At 38.5% G+C, this 24677-nt stretch overlaps 1 protein-coding gene across 1 annotated transcript; it reads right to left on the bottom strand.

The window, feature by feature from the left end:
- On the bottom strand, positions 1-24677 carry DMTF1 (cyclin D binding myb like transcription factor 1). Its single transcript, XM_010162652.2, is given in 17 exon segments — positions 1-1364; positions 2169-2316; positions 5104-5204; positions 5207-5474; positions 6225-6383; positions 7048-7133; positions 9404-9619; positions 11020-11171; positions 12877-13105; positions 13856-13965; positions 15083-15115; positions 15913-16070; positions 17470-17546; positions 22042-22156; positions 22913-23007; positions 23955-24074; positions 24568-24677. Coding segments are annotated over 17 exon segments (2286 nt in total). The 5' UTR covers position 24677; the 3' UTR covers positions 1-1254.

The raw sequence follows: 24677 nt of genomic DNA, 5'->3' as shown, positions 1-24677 counted from the left end.
TTACGTAAGACAAATACTCTTTATTTCGTTTAAACTGAATATACAATATTTCTGTTCCCTAGGTAACCATTTGAAACTACAACTTATTTTTCACATTAACAAAACCACAGACTGAAAAAGACCAACTCTTGAGTATGAAGAGCTAATTACAGAAATAAATAAAATAATTTATACATGAGTCTTTAGTTTCTATAGCTTTTTCTCTCAATCCCTAGCTAACAGGCTGCTGTTCAGCCTAGTGTCTGTTTCAAACCCTTGAACAGAGGAATTGGCTTCCTTTTCCTCAGGGCCCTACGCCCAAATTCTCACAGAGCTATTTCTCCATGATTTTGCCACCTCCACACCACCCTCCATCTACTAACTTGCTGCATAAATCACCTCTGGAGAGGTGGCTGGTAGTGTCATGTAAACAGCGAGAGAGACAAATGTTCCAACCTACTCAACAGTCTTCGAAGAAGTTACAAGCTTGTGGGGGGGAGGCTGGTGGGTCCCAGTAGCTTCCCTTTCTCATAGCCCTTCCCTTTTTATTCAGCTTGCTGTAGTGATGAAGGAAAAGAAAAAAGAAAAAGAAAAAAAAGATTTTCCACAAGCAATCTTTCTGAGCTCTATCCGTTGCCAGCAACGGACTCCTCAGGAACAAGCAGACCAGGCAAGTCCCATAAGCATCTGGGTCTTCTTCCTATGCTGTAGACGTGCTAATGAGCCAGATGAGATGGGAATACAGACCATTTCTTCCCGATGCTGCCCATGCTCCCTGAAGTCTTTGATGGAATAAATTTCTTCCTGAAATGTCACAGTCTCTTACTCCATGTATTACAAGAGTCAGTAAGTGCAGAAATCCTCACCCATTCTTCATGAAACTTGTGCAAACTAATTCTTGCTGCGGCACTAAGAGGCTACAGTCCACAGTCCTTGACTCCTGTCCAGTTTTCCACATGTGCAGTTCAGCACACCAGTAACACATCAGACCAGAATTGACCACGTGGATCCTAGCAGTGAGCACTGCAACAGAGGATCTTTAAAACACTGAAACACCCTGGCTGAGGCGTACATCAGGCTTCAGCTGGCTGCTCTGTAACCCTTTACAAATGAGGTAAATAGCCTGAGCAGAGAAAGTGCACTGTAGTCATTTCAAACTGCCAGGGCCTGTTTAAAGACACGGGCTGACTGCTTGCTTTGGAAATGTGGCACAGGGTTGTAACTAATTTCACAACGCAAACATGGTCAATAGAAAATGGATATTATTACTGCTTCTCAGTGACAGCTCACTAAATCTTCAACGTCTTTTGAATCTTCTGAGTCAGGACTGCCCAACGATGAGCCAATAATGTGTGACCCATCTCCGTGATGTTGTAGGATAGGATCTGTCAAGAGACACAGTACATTAGTATGATTATTTACTGTGCATTGTAACAAGATATAAAATACACAGTTAGAAAACGCAGTCCGAAATTTTAACCAATTTTAAGCAATGTTGCTCAAAGTCAGTTACCAATTTCTAGTTTCAGGGTAAGCTGTGACTGATATGGATGCAACTGGTGTGACTCACGTTTGGATTAAGCAGGTATTACTGTATCAGGCCTAGTGCTGACCCTTTAATGGCTCTGCAAGGAGAACCTTTCCTCTGAAAAGGAGTATTTGTTCCGTGCAGCAGTGGGAGAACATATCTATGCTGCTTCCAAGTCCGAGATGACCCTTGGCATTGGGAAGTGTGGACAAGCTAGCTACCCTTCCAGGTGAGTGCTGTGCAAACACACCGCCAAACAGCCCGGCCCCTCACCATGAGAGGCATGGAGTGCATTTCTGATGCCTCTGGTGTTCTGTCAAATAAGAAACAAATTTCATTCAAGCACCAGGCATGAAGGAACGCTCACTGAAGAAAGAGTTACTCATTACCCTGTGTGTACTGGCTCAAAGGTGATGGAAACAGCTCAGCAAGTGATGAAGCAGCTGCTGTTCTAATGCTTTTATGGTTAAAAGGTTAAGTGTGACTTTCTTCCACTTCTACTGATGTAAGTGGGGTAACCAACCTTAAAGTTTCACAGCAATGGCAAGGAAAATTATTTAAGAGAAAGCAAGGATCTATAAAGCGTTATTTCCAGGAACTCAGACACACTGCTTTAATGAACTGTAGCTGCAGCATCAACCATATGAAGGGACTGATGTACCTGTTAGAGTTGTCAAGGGCAAGACTGATTCGCTGTCTATATCATCCGTTGTCTGGATAAAACCATGAGAAGAAGGAACAATAAGCACAGTCTCATCATCTATTGTAGGCTGATCAACTTGTTCTTCTATCGTTGGAGAACCCAGCTCCTGCACAACACAGAACAACGGGGCATGAGAGTGTATTCTTGGTGGTATAAACAGAAATACCTGCTCTGGTGAGCCGTACTCCGTAACAAGCAATAGACTCCCTGGATGAATTTTATTTCATTAAATTGAAATGTCAGCATCTGAGCTAGTTTACTTCAGCATTTATAGGGCACGTTTCATCCTAGTGCAGGCATCTAAAAACAAGATGAGAAGAATTCTACCCTGTGAGCAACATGAGGGCAGGGGGAAAGACTGGAAGGTGGTGATAAAATGTTCTCTTGTACATCAAACATTTTGTCTATAAAGAGGAATAATTAAGCTTTTCCACTACACGCTGTCTAGATGTTCTGAAATACTGAAGCCATACCTTACAGTACTCCACAGCTTCACAAACGCAATAGCTTTACCTGAACTTAAAATCTGTGTCAAGTTTTAACTACTAGACACAGAGTTCAAGACACCCATTTTAATTGCTGTGCCTTGTCTGCCCTGTCACTTGCTGACTGTATGATGGCTCCAAACTTTTTTAGCTGAGCCTCATTATATAAAAAAATTGGCAACACACTGATTCCTTCCAGGTACAAACTGTCAATACCCCCATCCTCTTCCAGTTCCTAACAGTAGCTGCTGCGGCCTGTTGCAGTGCTAGCACTGAAATGGCATCTGGCTTACTCAGTGTCACAGCACACTCCGGCGGGCTCCTGGTTCTGCAAACACACTGCAAAGATATCCCAGATACTACCACCAGAATCAGCAGAGAGATCTGGATTCCAGTTTTTGTGTGTAACGTGTAAGGTTCGTTCAAGCTTCAGGAATCAGTGGTGCAGAATGCTAGCAAATATTGCTGGCAGAATGGAAGGTACCTGGATTCATCCCTGTTTTTAGAGGGAGCAGGAAATGTTTCGAAGAGGTTGCAGCTCTCTCTGTTCAAGAAAATCCTGAAGTTTTTTAGGAAAGCTTTTTTACCTATATAGTTTCACTATGTTTTTTGCAAAGGCAACTGCCTGAAAACCCCTTCCCTGGTATTGCTGAAGAGGAGTTGACTACCTGTGCTGCAGCTCAGTGATTTAGACTTGGTCCCAACGTGTACCCATTCATGCAAGGCACAGTAAGCCTGACCTGCGAAAGCAGCCTTCTGCAAGGAGCACAGCTGAACCTGCCCATGATAAGCAGCGTTGCAAGGCTTGGAACTGGGAAAAGGAGGAGTGAAAAACTAAAGAAGCCATTGTGGCAAATGGGCACATTTCCCAGCCAGAAATAATAAAAGCCTGGAGCAAGACTGCCAGCTTCCCACTACCCACACTCACAGTGACAATACAATACTGGCAAGTGCATAAAAATAGCATGGACTTAAAGACAGCAAAATTTAGGCATGTCTTTCTAGAGTAACATTTCACTTAGAATCACTCACAGGCAGTTCACTATTTCCTAGAATTTAAATCCACATGTCCAACTTGAATCTGACTAGAAGTGTAAGGCAAATCAGAGTTACAAACTCAGTTTGTTTTTCTGTATATAAAGTTTAGTACCGCTTTGTATCCTGCTAGCCCTAAGTGATTTCTACAAAGTTTAATTAGGAAGTAGGTTTATAGCAAAAGTTTACTAATTCTACCTTGAAAAGCTGAAATTTTAAGAAAAAAAAAAGAAAGCTGATGGGCTGCCTCAACTGTTGAGAATCTTACCACAACTATGTCAACCATGAGACAAGAAAGAGGAAAATGGAAGAATAACCCCCAGCTTTAAGTGTATTCAGGATTCAAATGCTTCTGTAATAGCAGACTGCTGAGACATACAAAGACCCTCCCTCTTTGTAAGAGGACATGCAGTTTATTATCATTTTTTTCAAAGACAAAGCCCAACAAAGTCAAAGCATTTCAGTGATGGATTTTCAAGACTGATAAAGCAGAATTACAGCAACTGTAGAGTACAGAGTTTTAGAGAACAGGATGAGGTATTTGAATCTAAGTCATCTTTTCCCACAGTCTAACCTAATCAAGCTTCTAAGGAAAGGTATTTTCCACTCACTAAAGAGAATTATCTTTTTAGCATCTCTATTTTTGTTGACTTAGTCATTATCATAGTTCCAGCAACTGAAAGATGGAAGAATTTAGTATGAACAGTCCAAATGCCTAAAATAATTTGGATAAACTTATTTCTGCATCTCAGGTGTTGGAGCTGAAAGGGTCCAAAACTGGGGCCAGAGAGAGAAATAGCTTAAATGCTTCAAATTCCAGTTTAACAGATACTTAACTGGAGTAGTACGTTTAATAGAATCCTCAAAAATGGAAACTGTGGTGCACCTCAAAATATATTATTTAGTTTCATAGAGCAAAAACTAAATATGCTACCTCACCTCCCTTGCTCAGCAGTCTACCTACCTGTAAAGTATGTGGATTGGACAATTAACAGCCTAATTTAAAGCAACAGCATCAAACAGTAATCAAATGAAGGCAACCATTTAGTGCCACTTATGTTCCCACTTTCCACAGTCATCATGCAGAAGTACCTTCAGTAGTGAAGCAACTCCACAGCTATTGACGTATTCAATGCTCCAGATGAAGTCAAACACAGGCCTTAGTACCAAATTAAATGCTATTGCTTCACACTGATGACATATTAATGAAACCAAAGGATAGAGGATCTGAACAAAATACTCAAGAGAACTATGACACACATGAAAACACTGACAGATTTCATACAAATAACTTCACATAAAGGTCAAAGATGCAATGAAATCATTTTCCATGCAGAAATGGGGAAAATACTAAGTATCATGCACTCCCTTACCTCAGTAACATAAGTGCTGGGTAAATCAGAGTGAGAATCCTCTTCCTGTTTCAGGCTGGCATCTGAAATCTCCTCCTCGGTTCGTACCATAACGCCATTTTCCTGCTGCTGAATTTGGAGGCATCATCTTCACTGTAGGCTGACTGTTCTACGTCACTCAGCTTGGACTGATGAATATCATCTGGGAAAGTATTTGTTTCTAGGGTGTTGGGAGGCTCTGTCAGATCAGCTGACTGAATATCTGAATCAACAGTAAGTTCTGCCTGAGTGACAGAGGAGGAGATATCTTCAGCAGCAACAGTGCGGATTATGACACTTGGTGTGTGGCACTGCACTGTGACATTGTCACTTGTATTTAACAAATGCTCTGGCTGTAAGCAGTTATTTGCAAAAAGAGACACAAACAAAAACCAAAAAGCGTCAGAGACCTTCCTCCAAGTATCTTCAAATCTTTCAGCAAACAAAATCCAAAGGATTCAAAGAATTCAGTATAAGTGTAATTTAGAGTTTTATATATATAGCATGTCAACCCAGATCATCTGTTGATGCTTCTTGGCCTTAAATGATGAATTCATAGATTGAATCTGGTGTCAACTGTTCTTTAAGTCACAAATAAAGTAAATATGTAATATGAAAGAGGCAACTGTTCAAGTGAGGATCGCTGTAGATTCAAAAGATCAGATTTTTTTCCCCTGAATTTTGCATCACTTTTGTTATCAATCTCCAGTTTCCTTCCCCTTCCCTCTCTCTAATAAAAAGTAATATTGTCACTACTATATGAGTTTTGTGAACACCAACATTCATTTGTGAGAGTAACTGGAAACATCTGGAAAACATAGTATTTTGTTTTGTTGGTGGGCAAGCCACTAGATGGAGACATCATGTTCAGCCACAGTAAGAACTACGTTGCTTACTGAGCTAAGTTTTGAAGCAACTTGATTTTTAAATACAATACAAAACAAGAAAGACTCATCCTTCAGTATTTTAAGCAAAGTGACAATTATGACTTAAGAAGTGCTTTGCAAATTTAACGTGCACATGTGTGCAAGTTATTATACATTATTATGTTCCCCTCCCCACACTGTCCAACCTCCAGTCTTCTCACTACTCAAAATACATACCGATAAGGCATGAACTATGATCTGTTCTGGGGAGGCTGGAGCAGCAGCAGCTGTTAGGGTCATGGTAGGACTAGTTGTCAGTGTTAAAGGAAGGCCTTGGCTTGAGCTTGTCTGTAGTAAGTATGTTCCTGGTGTTCCAGTTGGCTGGAGATGGAAAGACTACAAAAGACAACAGAAGTTTAATACCCAAACACACTGCCTTCCTGGGCCACACCGAGCACTCAGAGCATGCTTCTTTACATGAACTACCCTAACTGTAACTCCCCTGGAAAACAAACAAACAAATCCAATCCCTACTGCACTGATTGCTGTTCTGCACTCAAGAAGTAGAAACTCACTGATCTATAGCCCTAGGCTACCGAGACAAGTATTAATGGTTGAGCAGGACTGTATTATGCTGTACAACAGCAGGTAGGAAAGCAACAAATTCAACTTACTCTTAACATTGAGATGAAAGAGAAACTGTGTTGTAAATTACAGTAAAATGGAACTGAGAGAATCTTTACTTGCTGGGGGCTTCCTCTGCCTCTGTTATGTTAAGATTTCAACAAAAAAAACCCCAAGCAAAAAGTAAAACTTCAGAGCACTAAGGCATTAAGTCAGATTTAAAGCATTTAACTGTAATTCACATTTTACTCCACAGCCCTAATGAATTACACTTTTAGAAATACATTTTGCTTTGAACTATTAAGGTTTAGATCTCTTAACTTCCTCTTTGCACTTGAGAACTGTTTGTTTGGGAAATGCACAGTTCCACAGGCGAAGAAGTAGCTGAGCTTAGAAGACAAAATGCAGTAACTAATATCAGCTCTCTGTTACTTACTGGAAGAATTTCAAAGGTCTGTAGTGTTCCACTGTTTAGTGTTATTGTCTCAGAGTCAACAGTAGCAGCAGGGGAATCAGCTGAGGCTGCAAAAGGAAGAAAAACAAGAAAAAGAAAGTATGTAAACCAAAATGTTTCAGCCCTGCAGAGAGCGTAACATGCTATAATTACTACATAGCAGGGTACTGTTAATTCCAGTGATAAGAAAAAGAAAACTGGCTGCAATCCTAATGATAAGGTTCTCTAATTGGTACCCAGGATACAATACTATTTAAAGAGAGCGTTCTACAATCAGTTTGAGTGAACAGAGATGAAAGCAGACAAATAAAAGTTATCTGATGTGATCTAATTATTTTTTGTAATGAGGTTTGTAAGAGGTTCTGGTGTAACGATATCCTTTGGATCATGTATTACCTGCTTTAGTGGTGTCAGGTTTAATATTGCTCCCCAAGATATTTGCCTACCCTGTGTGTTATGACTGCAGTGTATAAAAGCTGTAAGTATTCTTACTACAAATATTTATGTGATTATCTCCAATAATTCTAAAAGTAATGAAGCATTTAAAACAGTTTATATATCAGACATTTCAATACTTCCAGGTCCAAACAGCTCGTACCCAAAGCTTTATAAGATATTAAAAAAACTATTCAGAACCATAATTATGCTTTTTAGTTATTCTTAAAAAACTCACAAGTTCCAGGAAGCTGGAGGCAAATTAATACTTTGCCTGGGATTATCCAGTAATTCTATAAATACTGAAAGGACAAAAGACCTACATGATGACAAGCAGTGCTCCAAGCACTGGAAACTTGGCCATCTGAGACTTGGGCTTCAAAGGAGAGTAACTTTGGTCTCTTAAGAAGATACATGCTCCAGTTTGGAAGCTTTTATTGTTGTAGTGGCATGTTCAAGGTTTCCTGGCATCCAGTAGCTCTAAAGCATGGCCTGTCTGTTACCTAGCTGGTTATGTTCATAAAACTTATGGGAATTACCCCTTTGAAACCTTGAGCCTTCCATCAAATGCAGCTGAAAGTGGCTAACAGGTTCAGGTCTCATGGGATCAGGAAAAAGACAGAAAAGACACAATATGAAACTCACTTGGATTACACAAATAGAAATTCTACAGGGAAGCAGAGTAAAATGGGGAAAAAGGCTTGTTAGGCAGAGAGGGGCAAGTGACATCACAAAATAAGCATTACAGGATTCAATTCAGAGAGGACTAAAGGTTACAGAGCACCAGCACATCTTGCCCACTCATCAAAACTCAACAGCTTTGATCAAGCTTGGTTCGAAGTAAGAGACCACTCATTACTACATATAGAAAGTGCTTGGCTTGGTGTTGCCTGACGTTTTAGTTAAGAAACAAACCAGATAAAATGAAGATGACACTTAAGAAGATTAAGATAGGCTAGTATAATAAAATTACAAACAAAAAATTGTCTACCAAATGTCTATCTAGTCATAGTCTGAATAATTAATTCTTAGCCTGGTTAACTAATTTTGTAGTCAGCAAAATTTTCCTAAAACACCCAACTTTACTAATAAAATTCACAAATGACAAGCAGGGCAAAAAGACAATTCTGATGACAGACTGCATATGAGGTGGCTGCATTGGAGTGACTGGAGTTACTTAATAAGATCAGTTACAAAAACAAACAATAAGCACCACAATCAAAGTAGAGCTGGTAATAAATGTTTGATAATGAGCAAAATTCATCCTTAAGAGGATGGGAAACACCAACTTAAAAAAAAAATTAAAATACAACGGTTAGAGCAGATCATCAGCTGAACATCAGTGTGACTTTGTAATTAATGGTTTCCAGAGTGTCTGTGCCTAGAAATAATTGCATCATACAGAGCAGGACTAGGAAAAACATTATACACCTTCCCGCTTAAGTGTCCTTCATCGGAACTTAGGCACAGCTGTGGATATATCACACAAAAGGAGATCTGGTACATGATGTTCATTGCTCTAGACAAGAGCTACCAGAAGAAATTTAAGGAATAAACATATATTCTGCATCTCCATTAGAAGCCTGTGTAATGAAGCCTTTTCAAAGAACACATTCTATGGCAAGCTCTCGTGTGCTTGCACACAGACAGACACCTATAACCCCTATGTCCAGGAGCTCCAATTGCAGCTTTTGGTACTACTGTCACAGTAATATCTGCATTTGCCTAACGAAGTTAGAAACGGGCAAATGGAACCCAGAAATCCTTCATCTGAAATAATGGCAAGACCAAAGCAGAATTAATAAAATTCTTTAAGCCATGCCCACTCTTCCTTCATCATCTGAACACAAGGAAGCTTTAGGTTTCATTAGAGGACGGAGAGTCATTCATTTCAGCTACTTACAGACGTGCGTAATCTGTACGGGAATCTGCAAAGCTGCCACAGGGCTCGGTGCGTTGCCTGCGCTCTCCTCTAAGCGAGCCACTCGAATCTGCACGTGCTGAACTCCCGCACTGGAATTAGTGTTTGGTAATCCACTTCCAGATTTGTTCTCCGAAAGCTGGTGCCCCGGATTGTTTTTTTGGTTCTCATGGAGTTGTTTAAGACCTTTTATCAGCACTGAGAGAAAGAATACTCATGCTAAAGCGGGTTGAGGGAGCACTTTTGAAATGCTTGCATGTGAGATTTATCCAAGATGAAAAAAGTAACCAAAATCCTTCTGAATTTGGAACCTAAATAATTTATAGAGATATATCAACTAGAAATTTACCACATACATAAAACACATTTATAGTCAACTACTGGACTGAACCTGACTTTCTCAAGGAACTTAGACATTTTAGGATGCTTGGGAAAAAAAGAAAGCTCAAAACTTTTGGACCTCTCTGAAAACATGTACGGTAAATCCCCAAGCTATAATCAGTGTCAGTATCACTCTTTGTGTACTGCTGCTATCAGAAAGAAACCCTCCAATCTCACAAAACACAGAAATGGATTTGTTCAAGAGGTTGACAGAACTGTCACTGGAAATAGGGAGCAAGAGAGAATTAATCTCGTAATGGCTATACTACAATTCTTTGTGCATGCAGTGGCCTACTGCTTCAATAAAAGTGCCCAGTTTTCTTAACTGCTTAAACATCTCCCACTCTTGACAGCAAGACATTTTGTCTGGGGAAAGAGTGGATCCTGTTGATCCAGTGGCGTATTTATCTTATGAATTATTTGATGCAATAACTGTTTATTAACATACGATTTATACTGTATTAAGCATAACAGGGCTACCCGCTCAATTGCAGCCTCCAGGCATGACTAATATATAACTACACTGACAACCACAGCAAAAGTGTCTATTAAATTACATCTTTCATTATGACATGACTAATCTCTCTTAATTTTTTTTTTCTTCTCCCCCAAACAGAGAAAAGGAGGACTATGTGAAAGGTCACAGAGACTGAAATACCCTTTGGCTCAGGCGCTAGCTTCTCTGACCAGGAATGAGAGCTATGAGAGATGTATCTGGGGAGTTTTATAATCTCAATTCCTCCTCCTCACTGTGCAGCTCGTAGTAGATCTCTGTTCTGCCTACAGCTAAGTTTAGCATCTCACACAGATTACATTTTAACATTTTAAAGGTAACAGATCTAACCTGAGGTAATATTGTTAGGCTGTGGATACATACCCTCTTCCACCTGAAGAGGTCACTGCCTTCCATACCAAAAATCAGCATCATCTAAGATCTGCCAGCTGAGCTGCTTGTATACATGCTCTCACTTTAGCCAAAGCAAGAGGAGTTGGCAAAATCTACTTAGTTGTGTAGCTTGGTTTGTTTTGACTGAAACACTCAGGGATTGCTTGTAGGAGCAATTCAGCCAGCAGATCCAAGGGGCCACTAACTTCCAGCAAAGAAGCAATGTGCTCTTTGGCCAGCAATGCTCTAAGCAGACAACAAAATGCAGCCTTATTCCTTTGACATTTGTGAAAGGAGCTTTCAGAAGAGAAGTGTGCAAGCAGTACTTTACCAGGGAATGAAACATCTTTGTGGTTTGCAATCTGTCTTTTAATGGTCCACCATTTACTCCGAAGCCACTGAGGTGAGCGGACACTACTCCATCCTTCAGCTAGTAAATCCCAGTTGATGTCATTTTCATCAGAAACTTCAAGTTCCGCTATCCTGGCAGGATACAGAAAATATTTACCTGTTAGAAACTACCTTCCAGTCTGGACAGGGTGTCGCATATCTCCGGTCTCGTCACACGTAACAGCAGCAAAATGGCATGCTAGTGAATAGTCCACCAGAGCTCATGAATCTACACAGGCTTCCAAGGCTCCACGCTGCCAGAGGTCAAGCAGTATCATAAACAACAGAAGATGGACTAGACCTGTTAGATAAGCCAGTCCATCTCCTTGCCATGCAGGATTATTCTCCTTATTTACAAATACATTAGGACTTTGATCAGATTATTGTGAGGCATTCCAAATGATGGTACTTGCATCTTTTCTCTTTGGAAAACCATTCCCCAAACACATCTCCAAGGCAGGAAATACTTTATGAGATTCACTCTGAACTTTCACTTGATTAATTTCATGTTATGATATTTTCTTCTGTTTTCTCCTAAATAACACTCATACGTCCTTAACATAGATTTTTGCCTCCTCTCAGATGCTTCTTAGCCAAAGTAGATGAAGTTAACTATAGTATTAAACAGTTCCTCATAAGTCAATCCCATCAGACTCTCCAGATAAGGGACAGTCTTCACATAATTTTGGCAGATATCAGACTCTCCAGATAAGGGACAGTCTTCACATAATTTTGGTAGATATTATGCACACACTGGATTCTACCAGAATCTGTTTGAATTCTATAAATATCCCTGAATTGCCTCCAGCTCATCTGTACCTGGAGCATATGAAAGAGAGGTGAACAGTGAAAAGGGAAAGATTTTTGTGGAAGTTAAAAAAAGTTCTCTTCACAAACCAAGCAGTAGCACTGAACAGTCTTGCTAGCTAAAAAAGAAAAAAAAAAAAAAGCTACCAAAACCAACCCTGCAGGATGAGTTAAGGATATCTGGATGGACCAAAACAGATAGCATTTGTACAGAAATATTAAGAATTATAACCAGCACATTCTGAAATGTGGAATCAGGTTCCTCATTTTGAGTTCACGTCAAACAGCTTCAGTAGATCAGTGAATACTGCTTTGTAAATAATGCTTAGATTCCGTGGATGTCTTAGCTTTTTATTCCCACCCAAAGCTATTAACCCATAAAAATCCACTGGCTAAAAAGCCTGAGTTAAAGGCATTCAAAATGGGAGGAGGACTGGAGAGAACAAAAGATTTCCAAATGCTACCAGCTTGCCAGTTCCAATGTAGTCAAAGATGCTAATATCCAATCAGTGTTTGGTGGCCTACATGAAATTAAACTGCAGTCTTGGTTTAGTTCTTTGTAGACAAGACGTCCACATCACAGAAACCACCACCACACTTGACCCTTGTTGGTCATCTCAGCAGAGAGGCCAAGGACTGAACGGGCAGGGAGACTGAACTACCCTCCAGTTAAGGGTTAAAGCACATTGGTGAGGCAACGTGTGGGAAGCTTGCACGGTCGCTGCCTGTGCTGTACCTTTTCTGTGGAATAAAGAAGACTTCAGTCTCCAGGGTTTTCAATCTGACACCTTTCACGAACACTAACATTCACTAAAAAAACAAAAAAACAAAAAATATGTTCAATAATAAATCTCTGGGAACTGTAAACACAGCAGTGATTTTTGGAGGGTTCTAGAGTTTTTAGTGTCTAAGAAACCAGCAAAATGGACCCCAACGGAATCCTGCTAGCATCATGTATTAGAAACCCTTAAAAGTAACTAAAATAACAAACCTCAAGATCAGATTTATTTCATCTTCCTTGGTCCACTCAGTGCCCCCACTTTGTTTCCAGTTGAGATAGTTGAGCCATTTAGAGCGGCATTGCTTTTCAGAGCGCGTCCCGACCCGTTCTGCCACAGCAGCCCACGATACACCTTGTGTGACAATGTCACCTGGTTCTGTGCTAGTGAGCTCATGCACTACTTCTGCTAGTCTTTTTTCTTCTTTCTCTGTCCACTTTCCTGAAAGAGAGAAAACCCCTCCAACTTAACTAACAGCAGATGCCTTCTGTTCTGATCTGTAACGTGTTAACAAACATTTATCTTCAGTGCCTGACACCTCATTCCAGATGCAAATATTGACTTGTGAAGAAGATATAGCTGTTCTTTCTTACTAACAATTTATATTATAGCCATTCTTGATTGACAAATGCATAATTCCATTGTTTTGCTGTGAAGTTTCTTTCTCTTCTCTTCCTCTCACAGACAAATGAAGCCACACATTGACCAAAGCAAACTAGTCCAAGCTACCTGAATTTTATTAGTTGCAGCAAATTAATCATACAACAATTTACTATATACTAATTACTTGAGGTCTGACTAAGTTTTCTGTCCATTTGAATATATACACTACAAAATAAACAATACCTTACTTCTAAAGTGCATCTGTCTCTTAAATGACACCAAATATACAGTGCATGTTCATAAACATTAAATACAAGGGACAGTACTTTTTAATCCACCTTAATGAAATATGCTCCAGTGACATAAATGTATGATAGATAACAGACTGCAAATATAAACTGAGTGTTCTGATCTTTAGGAAGTGAAACTGGAGAAACCTTTACCAAATATGTTCTTAAAATGTAGCCAGATTTCACATTTTAAGCTACTCTGTTCAGAGTTACCCATCTCTGAAAACAGCACTGAGAAAGGCAAAGGTGACAGAGTTCTAACTAGAATATCCATTACTGACACCAGCATTTACCTCACCTGTGTTGCAGGTATCCTTCATCAGTCTACACCGATCTTTTACAGATGAAGCGCTTCTCCCCAGTGCAGCTCCTATTGTGGCCCAATCGTTACCATGCTTTGTTCTCAGCCTAAATAGAAACATGCTCATTAGCACTCTATCCAGTTAGCAGATTACCAAAGTATCAAATACACTCTAATAAAAACAGGATAAACGTGCAGTTTACAGGTTTAAAGACAGAATGAGGAGTCATTTTGATACTATAGTATTAACATATTTCCTGTCATCACTGCTAATTTTTTTAGGTGTTTCTAGAAGCCTTTTGGGTCGGCTAAGCCACAGGATACTCACTTATAAAACGTTTAATATCCAACTGTCTTGCAGGACTGTTGTGAGGCTTAATTATTGTGTTAAATACAATATGAATGTTTAGAAGAACAGCCAATGTCCATTCTACATAAGTTCCTAATAATGCTCAATGAAAACAAAGACAACCTATAATTTTAATGAGGCAAAACACTGCGTAATTATGTTCATAATTTTAACCATTATTTTCTTCCCACACATGACAACAGGTTGTTTAACATGTTGAGCCATAACTACATTTTTGACATATTGGGAACCACAGGCACCTTGCGAATGACACAAGCCAGCTAAATTGATTCAAACATATCCATCAACACAATGAAAAATACACCTTTCCTTCCTTCAGTCCAACATGGTTCCTTCAAACTGCTCAACTGTGGAAAGCTGTGAGAAGAGCTCAAGCCTGCAGCCCCTGCCCGCCTGGATCTGTCAGGTTCATAGTCACAATCAAAGAGCCTTACTGACAATTTATGTATTTCTCTAATACTCCACAGGGGAGATCCTACCCTTGACCTGCCACTTTCTTTAGAAATAACTTTTGATCAGGTTTCCTAAAGAAAGTGAATTTCTGTTTTTCACAAACATATCTGCAAGTGTTGATTGTGCTTGTAAAAATTTGAAACATGACTTGTTTCAACAGAAGACTTGCTTTACAACTTTGCTGTATATTGCTTATGTCCTGAATACACATTAGAAAATATAAAAAATTAAACCAAATATAGATTCATTTATCTTCAGATTAATTTAGTGACCACTATTTTCTGATAGAGTTGGAGCAGTCAAATTTACTTGTAACTTTTGACTGATACAAAACCTGTAAAAACTACTCAAGCTACTAAATACAAATAAGGTAGTATAAACTTGTTAATAAAAAGACTTACTCTTTAAGCTTTTCAATTTCCTCAGGAGTGTACCTATAGATACATAAAAAGACATTATTTTCTGCATATAGAAAGCATATAGCATAAATATTTTTGCTTTACTAACCACATAATACACTTCTAGTTACAACAAGAGATTAAGAAACAATTTGACTGAATGCTTTGAAAGAACGTGAAGAACAAATGTCATTTTCCACGTAAGTGCATTTCTACGGTTATCACGTCTAACATTCCTCTAATTTAGCAGCAAAATCCCTCATTCTCAGTGATCTTACTACTAAGAACAGAATTAGAATTTTGTGTATTAGTCTCTCAAATAAACAGCTATTTTTGACTCCCTGTCTCAGTTCACAATCACCATAAGGCTGACTTTCCATTAAAAAAAAAAAAAAATCAGCATTGAAATTATTTTTTCAGTTTTCAACTTCCTTTGAAAACTAAAATCTAACATCCTTTTCAGCACTTCTGGATGGCATCAGACCCCCTGCTTTACAGAGGAGCAAACTAAAGGCACAGGGAAGAAGCTGAAGGTCAGAGTTCTAGCAAGAAACTGCATTTCAGCAGATCCATGCCTGTGTTAAAGTCTTCTAATAATAGCAGAATCTTCTCTGCACCTTTGTTTTATTTTTTTCAAAGTTATGGATAGTGGATACCATCAATTTAATATGACTATCATAAAGACTAATCTACCAGAATTCAGCAGAGGTGACTTATGATTAGGAAGAGCTAGCTGTATTTGGTTAGAATCTTCTGTCTCATTTAATGTCAAACATTAAATACATGACCCTACTCATACCAATAAAACCATGCAGCATTAGAGGTTTTCATACTTTCCAACATGGTTTCTGTCATCATACATGCGAAGAACTCTTCTATAGACAGCAAAGAGAGGCCGATTCAGACCCCAAGCTATTGTCCTGTAGAAATCTTTTCTTTCATCTTTTGACATTTCAAATATAATTTCAGTGGCATCTTTTATTCCACGGGCCTAGAAGAAAGAATTTTAAAAAACAAACAAACCACAAACAAATAACTTTAGATAAAATCTCCTAGAAATCAAGAACTAGAACACTTAAAAACTGAAGCCTAGCATACTATTATGCAACTTCCTATGTATCTCAAATACTACACTCCAAAAGTTAAACTGAGTATTTCTGAATCAGCTACCTCAAAAATAAACCCTTGAACACTAGGCTTTTTTACACTGGAGTCCAGGTAGACATGGAAGCTCTAACTTTCATCCATATTTAAAAAAAAATGGTCCAATATATATTTTAAGATCAAAAATTTAACTGTCATTTAGAACATAATGGAAAATATACTCTGGTAGAATTATCCTGCAGTTATACAGCAGAAAGTTGTCAAAAAGTGCTATATCAATTTACTACATAATTTTAATATATTTTTTATCTAAAAGTATTTTTTTTCAATTAACCTACTCTTCTTGTTCTCGTAGAAACTAAAAGCAAATCTGATACAAAAACACTGCAGTTAAGTATAAAAAGCAAGATTTAGTTTAACTTCAATTTAAACTCAAAATCACTACATTTCAATTATTTGAAGCAGTACAAGAATGGGAAAATAATTAATCAAATGAGTTATCAGTAACTCAAAAAAGTTATTTATTTAGCTTAAAAAAGCTTCTCTAGATTCAAAATACAGTATTACCTATGATGACTTTGTGGCAGAAATTCTAATACACATGTGGGCAGGCACACTTTCTACAACTAATACTGAGGATTTTTATACCAATGAAGACTAAATTCAGGGCTTTTTTTGATTCACAAATGAAGGCTGGTGAACCTGTAATACCCAGACTTATGTTCTCAGCTGTAAGCCTACCACCAATATGACTTATGGGCAATTATCACTGTCAGCGTGTTAACTGGGACTATTTTTACACTGAACTCTAACAATATATTAAGGGGAAGAAAGCTGATACAGGAATCCTGTTAAGTGTGGTAAATAAATACAGATACAGCATCAAAGAACCCTGGAAGTTGTATTAAATGCTTCATAAGGAAAATTATCTCTATTCTTAGTGCAATTTTTTCCCTCTGTCTTCACCAAAGATTTCATGAGTGATATATACTCAGAGAAAGAGATATATACTCAGAGAAAGAGATTAAGCCACTTGAGCACCCTGACATGAAATATTAAAATGGGTTATATTCAGTACACAAAATAAAAGCAATATTACATTCAATAGTCTTAAATCCTGTGTATGGATACAATTATCTTATATATTTCAAATGGGTAATCACCATTTCTACTACAAACTGATCAGAATCACTTATTGCACATTCTGGGAAGTACTAAATAAAGTTGGTTTCTAGCAGGAGCTGCATCACCACATCGACTAGAAGATAACATACTCTAACATATACCTTTAAATAACGCTCAATGTTACTCATCAAAATGTCAATTTCTTCCTTTGACCACATCCCTTGCTTCCACTTATGGCCTGAAAATAAAAAAGACAAACTAATGACTAAAGTAAAAGTCAGCAAAACAACAACAAAAATATCTGAAAAACATGAACCTCATTATTGCAATTAACAAAGAGAGTAGTAATTTTAGCTACTTAACTAGTATTAATTTTAAACAGATATTATTTCAGAACTGATAAACAATCCTCAGTAACTGTCAACTAATGTTTAAATCATGTGAGTCAGACTCCTCTTCAAAAACATCAATTTTTTAAACCAGAGCATGGATTCCTTTATGTGCTGTCAAATCACATTTTCAGGCTTTCTCTTCAGCCACAACTAGAAAATTTATGTCTTTAAACTGACAGCTGAAATTTCCATGCACTCAAATGATTCCAGAAGCTGGGAATTAAAATGTGACAGTGACTCAAAATATTACTTGAGGAACTGGTAACAACGTGAGGTTCTCTTATACATCTTATCACTTCCCAAAATGTCAGTAGTGCTACATAATGTGAGTGCTTTTCATAGACATAAATGCTCTACCTAGTCGATTTTAACAAGCTGTCTCCTATCTCTCTCTCTTTTTTTTTGCATTGGGAATAATGCCCAATGGTCACAATCAAGATAAAAAGACTCAGGCTGAATGTTTTATTTCCCAAATAAAAGTGGTAAACCAATAGAAACAAACATGACGCTTGTCTCTGTCTATGCCCTTAGTACCTACCGTGCCAGCTCAGCTTTAAAAGCAAAACCAATCGAACTTTATTCAGAGAGAAAATTTCACACCTGAGGTCTATCAATAAAACATTAAAACATTCCTACCTTGAATTTATAAATAGATTTCTCTTTTTTCCCCTCATGCTCATACCATACTTAGTACTAACGATCACTTATAATTAAGATTATGCTGGTGACCTAGTTTACACACTGGTGTGTGCTGGCTACCTGCCCATCTGCTAAGAAAAATCAGGGTACTGCCTTCTCAGCCTGCTAATTACCAGAGCTGAGAGGCAGAACACGCCAAAGTCACTGTTTACTCAAATCCAATTATAGTGAAAAGTATAGGCGTTATTACTAACTCCATTGGAACTGATGAGAGAAAACTCTTCCCTTGTGCCTGATTACTTCAATCTCTTCTTCTAGAGACAGACCTGATTTAAAGGGACACTGCTACTCTTTACATGGAATAACCTTTAATACCCAACTGTCTTAGGAAAGGAATTGTATTTTCCACTTCTCGTGTTTGCATATTCAGCGCCAAGATTACTATAACCTGCCCACAGGTCTTGAACAAAAGCATTATCAGGCAGAGAATGCTATAAAATGATGAGCTCAGGGAACACACATCAAACTCCTAGCTACTGTAAAAGGAGATGTGTATTTGGATTCTTTCACAGCTGATCTCCATGACAGAGCATGGAGACCATCAGCTAGTATGGATTCTAAAATGTATTTCTAGACATAATTTATTGGAAATGTCTTCCTCAAATTATTCAACTCTCAATTAGAATCACCAGATTTAGTGCCCTCATTCATTCACAACTATAAATGCCACTTGTGATGTATGGTCAGTTGATGTGCCTGTGAGAGCTACAAAAGGAACAAATGCAGTAAGATCCTAATATGTTTAACAAGACACACATCAAACATGAGGCCACCAGGTCACATGAAAATCGTTATTTCTCTGCCAAATCAGCAGTACATGCACCTCCAGTCACAGCTGAGAACATGCTGCTCCCAACCAAAGTCCTTCAGTGTCCTGGTTTTTAGCTGGGACAAAGCTGGGTTTCTTTTTAGTACCTAGAATAGCACTGTGTTTTGGTTTCAGTATAGGATTTGTTATGTGAAAAACATTGATAACATACCAATGTTTTCAATTGTTGCTGGAAGCTGCAGGACTTAAGTGTTTTGTTAGTCTACAGGTGCAAGGTCTAGAGGGGGCGAGGAATATTTAAATTAATAAGCTAGATTTGCATTTGGATATGCCAGTGGGATATTACTTATCATATAATGTCATGTTCAGTATATTAACGAGGGTCTCTCTCTTGTGTGTGTGTGTGTCTCTCCCTCTCTTTCGGGCTCTTGCTCTTCCAGGATTGCAGTTTTGAGATTGTTGCTCCTCTGGGATCGTTATCTTAGAACATGCTGGGCTTGGTCAGCAGGGTAAGCAATGACACTGTGTATCACTCATTTGCATATTTATTATTATTATTATAATTATAAATATTATTTTAAGTTTTATGTTATTTCAATTATTAAATTGTTCTTATCTCAGCCTATGAGTCTCCTTACCCTTACCCCTCCAATTCTCTCCCCTATCCCCTGGGTAAGGGGGTCAGCGTGACTGAGCAGCTCTGTTTGGCTGCTAACCAAGTGCTCGCCAAATGAAACCACCACAGTCCTTTTGGTGCCCAACAATGGGCACAAGGGGTTGAGATAACAGTTTTAAACAGAGTGTTTTAACAAATTATTATTGTATTGGTTTGATAGTTGCTGGTGACAATATTGCTTCTTTTCATTGTAGAGTTGTCAGTAGAACTGTGGGATATGAGTCCTTACTTGCTTTTTGTTGCACTTCTTATTAGCTAGAAAAACATGACTAAGGGTCTTGTTCAGCTGCGCTGTTTGGTAATGACTGCAAGAATAATTCAGTTTTTGTGCGTAGTTCTCCACCATCTTCACACTTTGGGTGCTATCTTTTAGACATCATTGATAATTTCATGGTTTACCTTGTCTCCCCGTGGTGACAGCCCACTGAGCAAACAAGACAGAGACCCTCATTAATACACTGAACATGACGTTATATGATACGGGATATTCCACTGGCATATCCAAATGCCAACCTAGCTTATTAATTTATATATTCCTTGCCCCCCCTACACACTAAGACCTTCAACTTCCAGTGACAAATGAAAACACTGGTATGTTATCAGTGTTTCTCTCATAACAAATCCCATACTGAAACAAAACCACGGTGCTATTCTAGCTACTAAAAAGAAACCCAGCTTTGTCTCAGCTAAAAACCAGGATAACCTGCTACTGGAAAGATCATAAGCTCTGTGCTTCCTCTCACCCCAGAGCACAGCAACTGTAGCAACCTGATTTCTCACTATTTCATAGAATCATTGAATGGTTTGGGTTGGAAGGGACCTTAAAGATCATCCAGTTCCAACCCCCCTGCCATGAGCAGGGACACCTTCCACTAGACCAGGTTGCTCAAAGCCTCATCCAACCTGGCCTTAAACACTTCCAGGGAGGGGACATCTACAACCTCTCTGGTTAACCTGTTCCAGTGGGAAACCTATTCCAATTTCTACCCAGCTGTGGTGATGCAAAGAGATCTCTTTGCTATCCAATCTCTGCCTCAGTCCTTGGACTGAACACAGAATAGCTTTGCAGCTCTATAAATCTAACAAATAAGAAGGACAGAGGAAATGTGGAGAAATTATTTATTGGCTGTTACAAGCCACTGTTAGTGCACACTTGGTATCAGTGAGTGAAATGATCACTAAGAGTTGCTCAGCTCCTGTCCTCTGAATTTTCCATATGCAACACCCAGGTTCTGTGTGCCTCACCCACATTTTTTCACTGACTCAGCAGTACACTCAGCTCTCTGGAGCAGAGCTCACTGGGTAAGAGATCATTCGCTTCTGTGAGATAAAACCTTTACTTTTTTCCTAAAGTTTTCGAACAAAAAAGGGAGTTGCTTTGGACTGACTGAAAAAGATCTTTTTTTCCCCCCTAGAAAGAGGTAAAGTCAGAGTAAGAAAAACTCTCAGTAGAGAGACTGAGGAAATTGGAGAGACAGCATGTCTTCATTTGACACTAAGTTGTTTCTCTAGGTTTTGAAAGGCACTTCCCTGGGGAGGGGCAAGGAAGGGGAGGAAGCTCTAAAGTTCAGCAATTACAGCATGACCTTGCAAACACGTTTTGAAAGGGAGGAATGCCAATGGGGTGGCAGGTTTAGGAGTAGTGGTGATTATTTCAGTAGATCCTGGTCTGCATAATCTCTCTTCTTCTCAAGCAACTCCATTCCAGAAACTGTTTAATACGAACCACAACGCAGTAGCCAGACTATTAAACCCTACTTAGAGGAAGATGTATCAACCTGAGCACAGGTTAATTGTTTTCCTGGTGTAGCCACCTCTGACTGCAGCTTCTCATCTCCTAACCAGGCAGAAGTGCAAACAGAGCAAACACAACTGTCTGCCCGACCTGTGCTGACACACATTATCTACAGCATTTCTCCACCACGGCCACTAGAATCACTATCACTGCTGCAAACATGGCCCCTCTTCCTCTCCCAGTGTATCTGGAGTCCCAACTTTCTTCTTGCATGCAAAGTGTAAGAGGGATGGTGAGGACTTAAAGCATTAGATCTCTGCATTTTTAAAATCAGTCTTCTCAAATAGCTTCACTAAAAGAGTCAGACCAGAGATTACTTTATGCAACCTGCAAAATGTTCTCAGACATTTGGGATAACTTAACTTTTTACAGCATGGGAGAAAGGTATTTGAAATATCCCACCTTTATTTGTTAGAGAATCCTTATCCTCTTTGGTTGTGAACCAGGCTTGACTAACAGCTGACACTTCTTCATTGCCCATTGGGGAGATCTCATCCAGCTGTTCATTCTGAAGAATCTTGAAAAGACCAATATGAAATCATCCAGTAAGATCTTCAGTTCTTTCTATCACCTTGCATTTAACATGGAGGCATAACTTGAAGGAAAATGAAACCAGCACACCTAGTTATCTTGCTGAATGCTCAGAAAGTGCCACTTTTTAGATATGGCATTAAGAGCACATTAACCTTTCTTAAAACACAAGTAAGAGTCAGTATCTTAACATACAGATGCTGTATTAACTGGATAACATTCTTCATCTGGTTTAATGTATAGTGAATAGGAAGAATCTCACTGGCTTTGGTGGAAAGAGGACTATGTCCAGCATCTCCATCTAGAACTTTTAAACATGGTACACCCACAGTGAGAACTGTATGTAACTGTTAGGACTGGTAACAAGACAAAGCATGCTTAGGCTTGTTATAAACCTTCATTTATAATCAAAGAATGACAGAAATAACAGGTAAACTTGTCTGCTATGCAGATCACCACAGAGAAAGTAATTGTCAGTGGAGGGTTACATCTATTACTGTTTACTGTACTGTTCTGTGGGCAGTACGTTACACTACAGATAAGCTCTTTCATATATAAAGTGATTCAATTGCACTTCTATGGAGCAACACTTTACAAACAAGATCTGTGCTCAAACAGATTAGTTTAATATTAAAACCAATCTTATTAATTTAATAAGCTCTTCCTGCTATTTGTTTCCCTTTCCATTCCAATTTAAATAAAAATGTACATCAAGTAAGTAAATTTTGAAATTTTAATGTACCTGAATCTGAGTAACAGTTCCTTCGTTAATCTCATCTTCAGCTACCTCAGTGGTAGCAGTCATGGTCACCTCAAAGCTCTGATCATTTTCTGAAACTTCAGAATAGATAAAGTTAGTTGTATACCTTACTCTTGTAATGCATGCTAAAGGTTTTATAAATTGCTACCTTTGCTCTGAAAATTTGAAAGAGGCCTTATTCAGTATTTATTTGGTGACACAGTAAAATCATCAAGATTATTATCAACTGTTCCTCTTCATAAAATTTAAATATGGGTTTTGAAACCTTCAGTTTTACACTTGACTATAACTAAGACCTAATGTGAAACGTATAAATAAAAGGTGTTTGATTTGGTGCAAACATTTGGTACTGCATTAATGCTTCCTTTCCTTTCCAGTCTTATCTTCAGTATTTTCCAATTACTAAAGGACAACGTTCAGATCTTTCAGGCACGTTCCTTTTCCCCAGTTTTCCTTCAACCTCAACATGATAATGCCTTTACTTCTAATGAGTTTCTACCAAGTTCCACCAAATAAACAGCCATTCTAGGTATTGCAAATTGGTATTAGAACTGTCCAGATCTGTTTTTGCCTCCCTTTGGGAGATTTTATTAAAATATCTAATATTCAATCAACTTCCTTGAGAATAATTCAGTACTCAGCCTTCCTTTTGTACAACAATCTCCATCTTAAAAAGCCCATACATCTCAATATTACAAAACACAGAAATACTAAATATACTGTTTGATCATTAAAAAACCTAATTGCCCTTTGCAGGAGGAGAGCACCTAGTTTGTTGTCCATTGACTTATCCTTCAACTTATTCAATGCACCTGTGCCTACAGTTCTCTATCTGTAAGGCAGGTTTATTTTGCCAATACCGTAGAGATAACAATTGCTACAAAACCATCCTTAAAGGTAAAGATAATACCTAAGTATACTAAGAAAACATGCAAAATATTCTAATGTGATCCAAAGAGTCCATTTTTAACCTTTACCAATAGAAACATTTGCTACAAGAGTATATAAACTTAAAAGAACTTACTTGGAACTGCAACAACAGAAATGCACGGAGTGGAATCATCAAGGCTTTGATCATCCTCTGATAAGCAAAGTCTCTTGTGTGGAGGTTCAGCGCCGTCTTCAGAGTCTACTTCATCAGTTTCTAACAACAAAAACACACACAGGTTACTACTGTCTGTTAACAAAGTGGACCAAAACAAGAGGTAGAAGCAAATCTAACAGGTTGGTTCAGTTTTTTACTACTGTCCAGGAACTTGGTCTGAGTTATGGGCAATAACAGTTCACATGCTTTCTTCAACACAGATTTTCTGTGAGATTTTCTTCGTAAATTCCATCCACAGTCCATTGCACACAAACAAACCCCTTAAGTCTGCAGAAACTGGGGTACATGCTTGGTTCTAAGAACCCACTTCCACTGAAATAAAAGAGAACAGCTAGATCCTTGTTGGGCACATACATACAAAATCTTGTGATGTACACCTAGTTTGACACTTAATCCTTCTTTAAACTGAAACAGAACAAATTGCAGCAAGTAAGGTAAATCCAAGTAGCTCATAGAATTTGGGGGCAGGGAACTATGATGGTTGGATCAAGGAAAAATAAAACAAAAAATACTATGCAATACAATTCTATACCATTTTGAGGGCAATGAAGTATAAGGTTCCCTTCAGTGTCCTGAGTCAAAGTCACAGAGTTCACGGTTTCTACTGTCACTGTGTCAGACTCTTCTTCAACTGTGCTCATA

The sequence above is a fragment of the Antrostomus carolinensis genome, unplaced genomic scaffold (assembly GCF_000700745.2).
Source record: "Antrostomus carolinensis isolate BGI_N321 unplaced genomic scaffold, ASM70074v2 scaffold12302, whole genome shotgun sequence".
NCBI lineage: Eukaryota > Metazoa > Chordata > Aves > Caprimulgiformes > Caprimulgidae > Antrostomus > Antrostomus carolinensis.
Note: the sequence above shows the minus strand (reverse complement) of the source record. Positions and strands in the feature narration are given on the sequence as shown.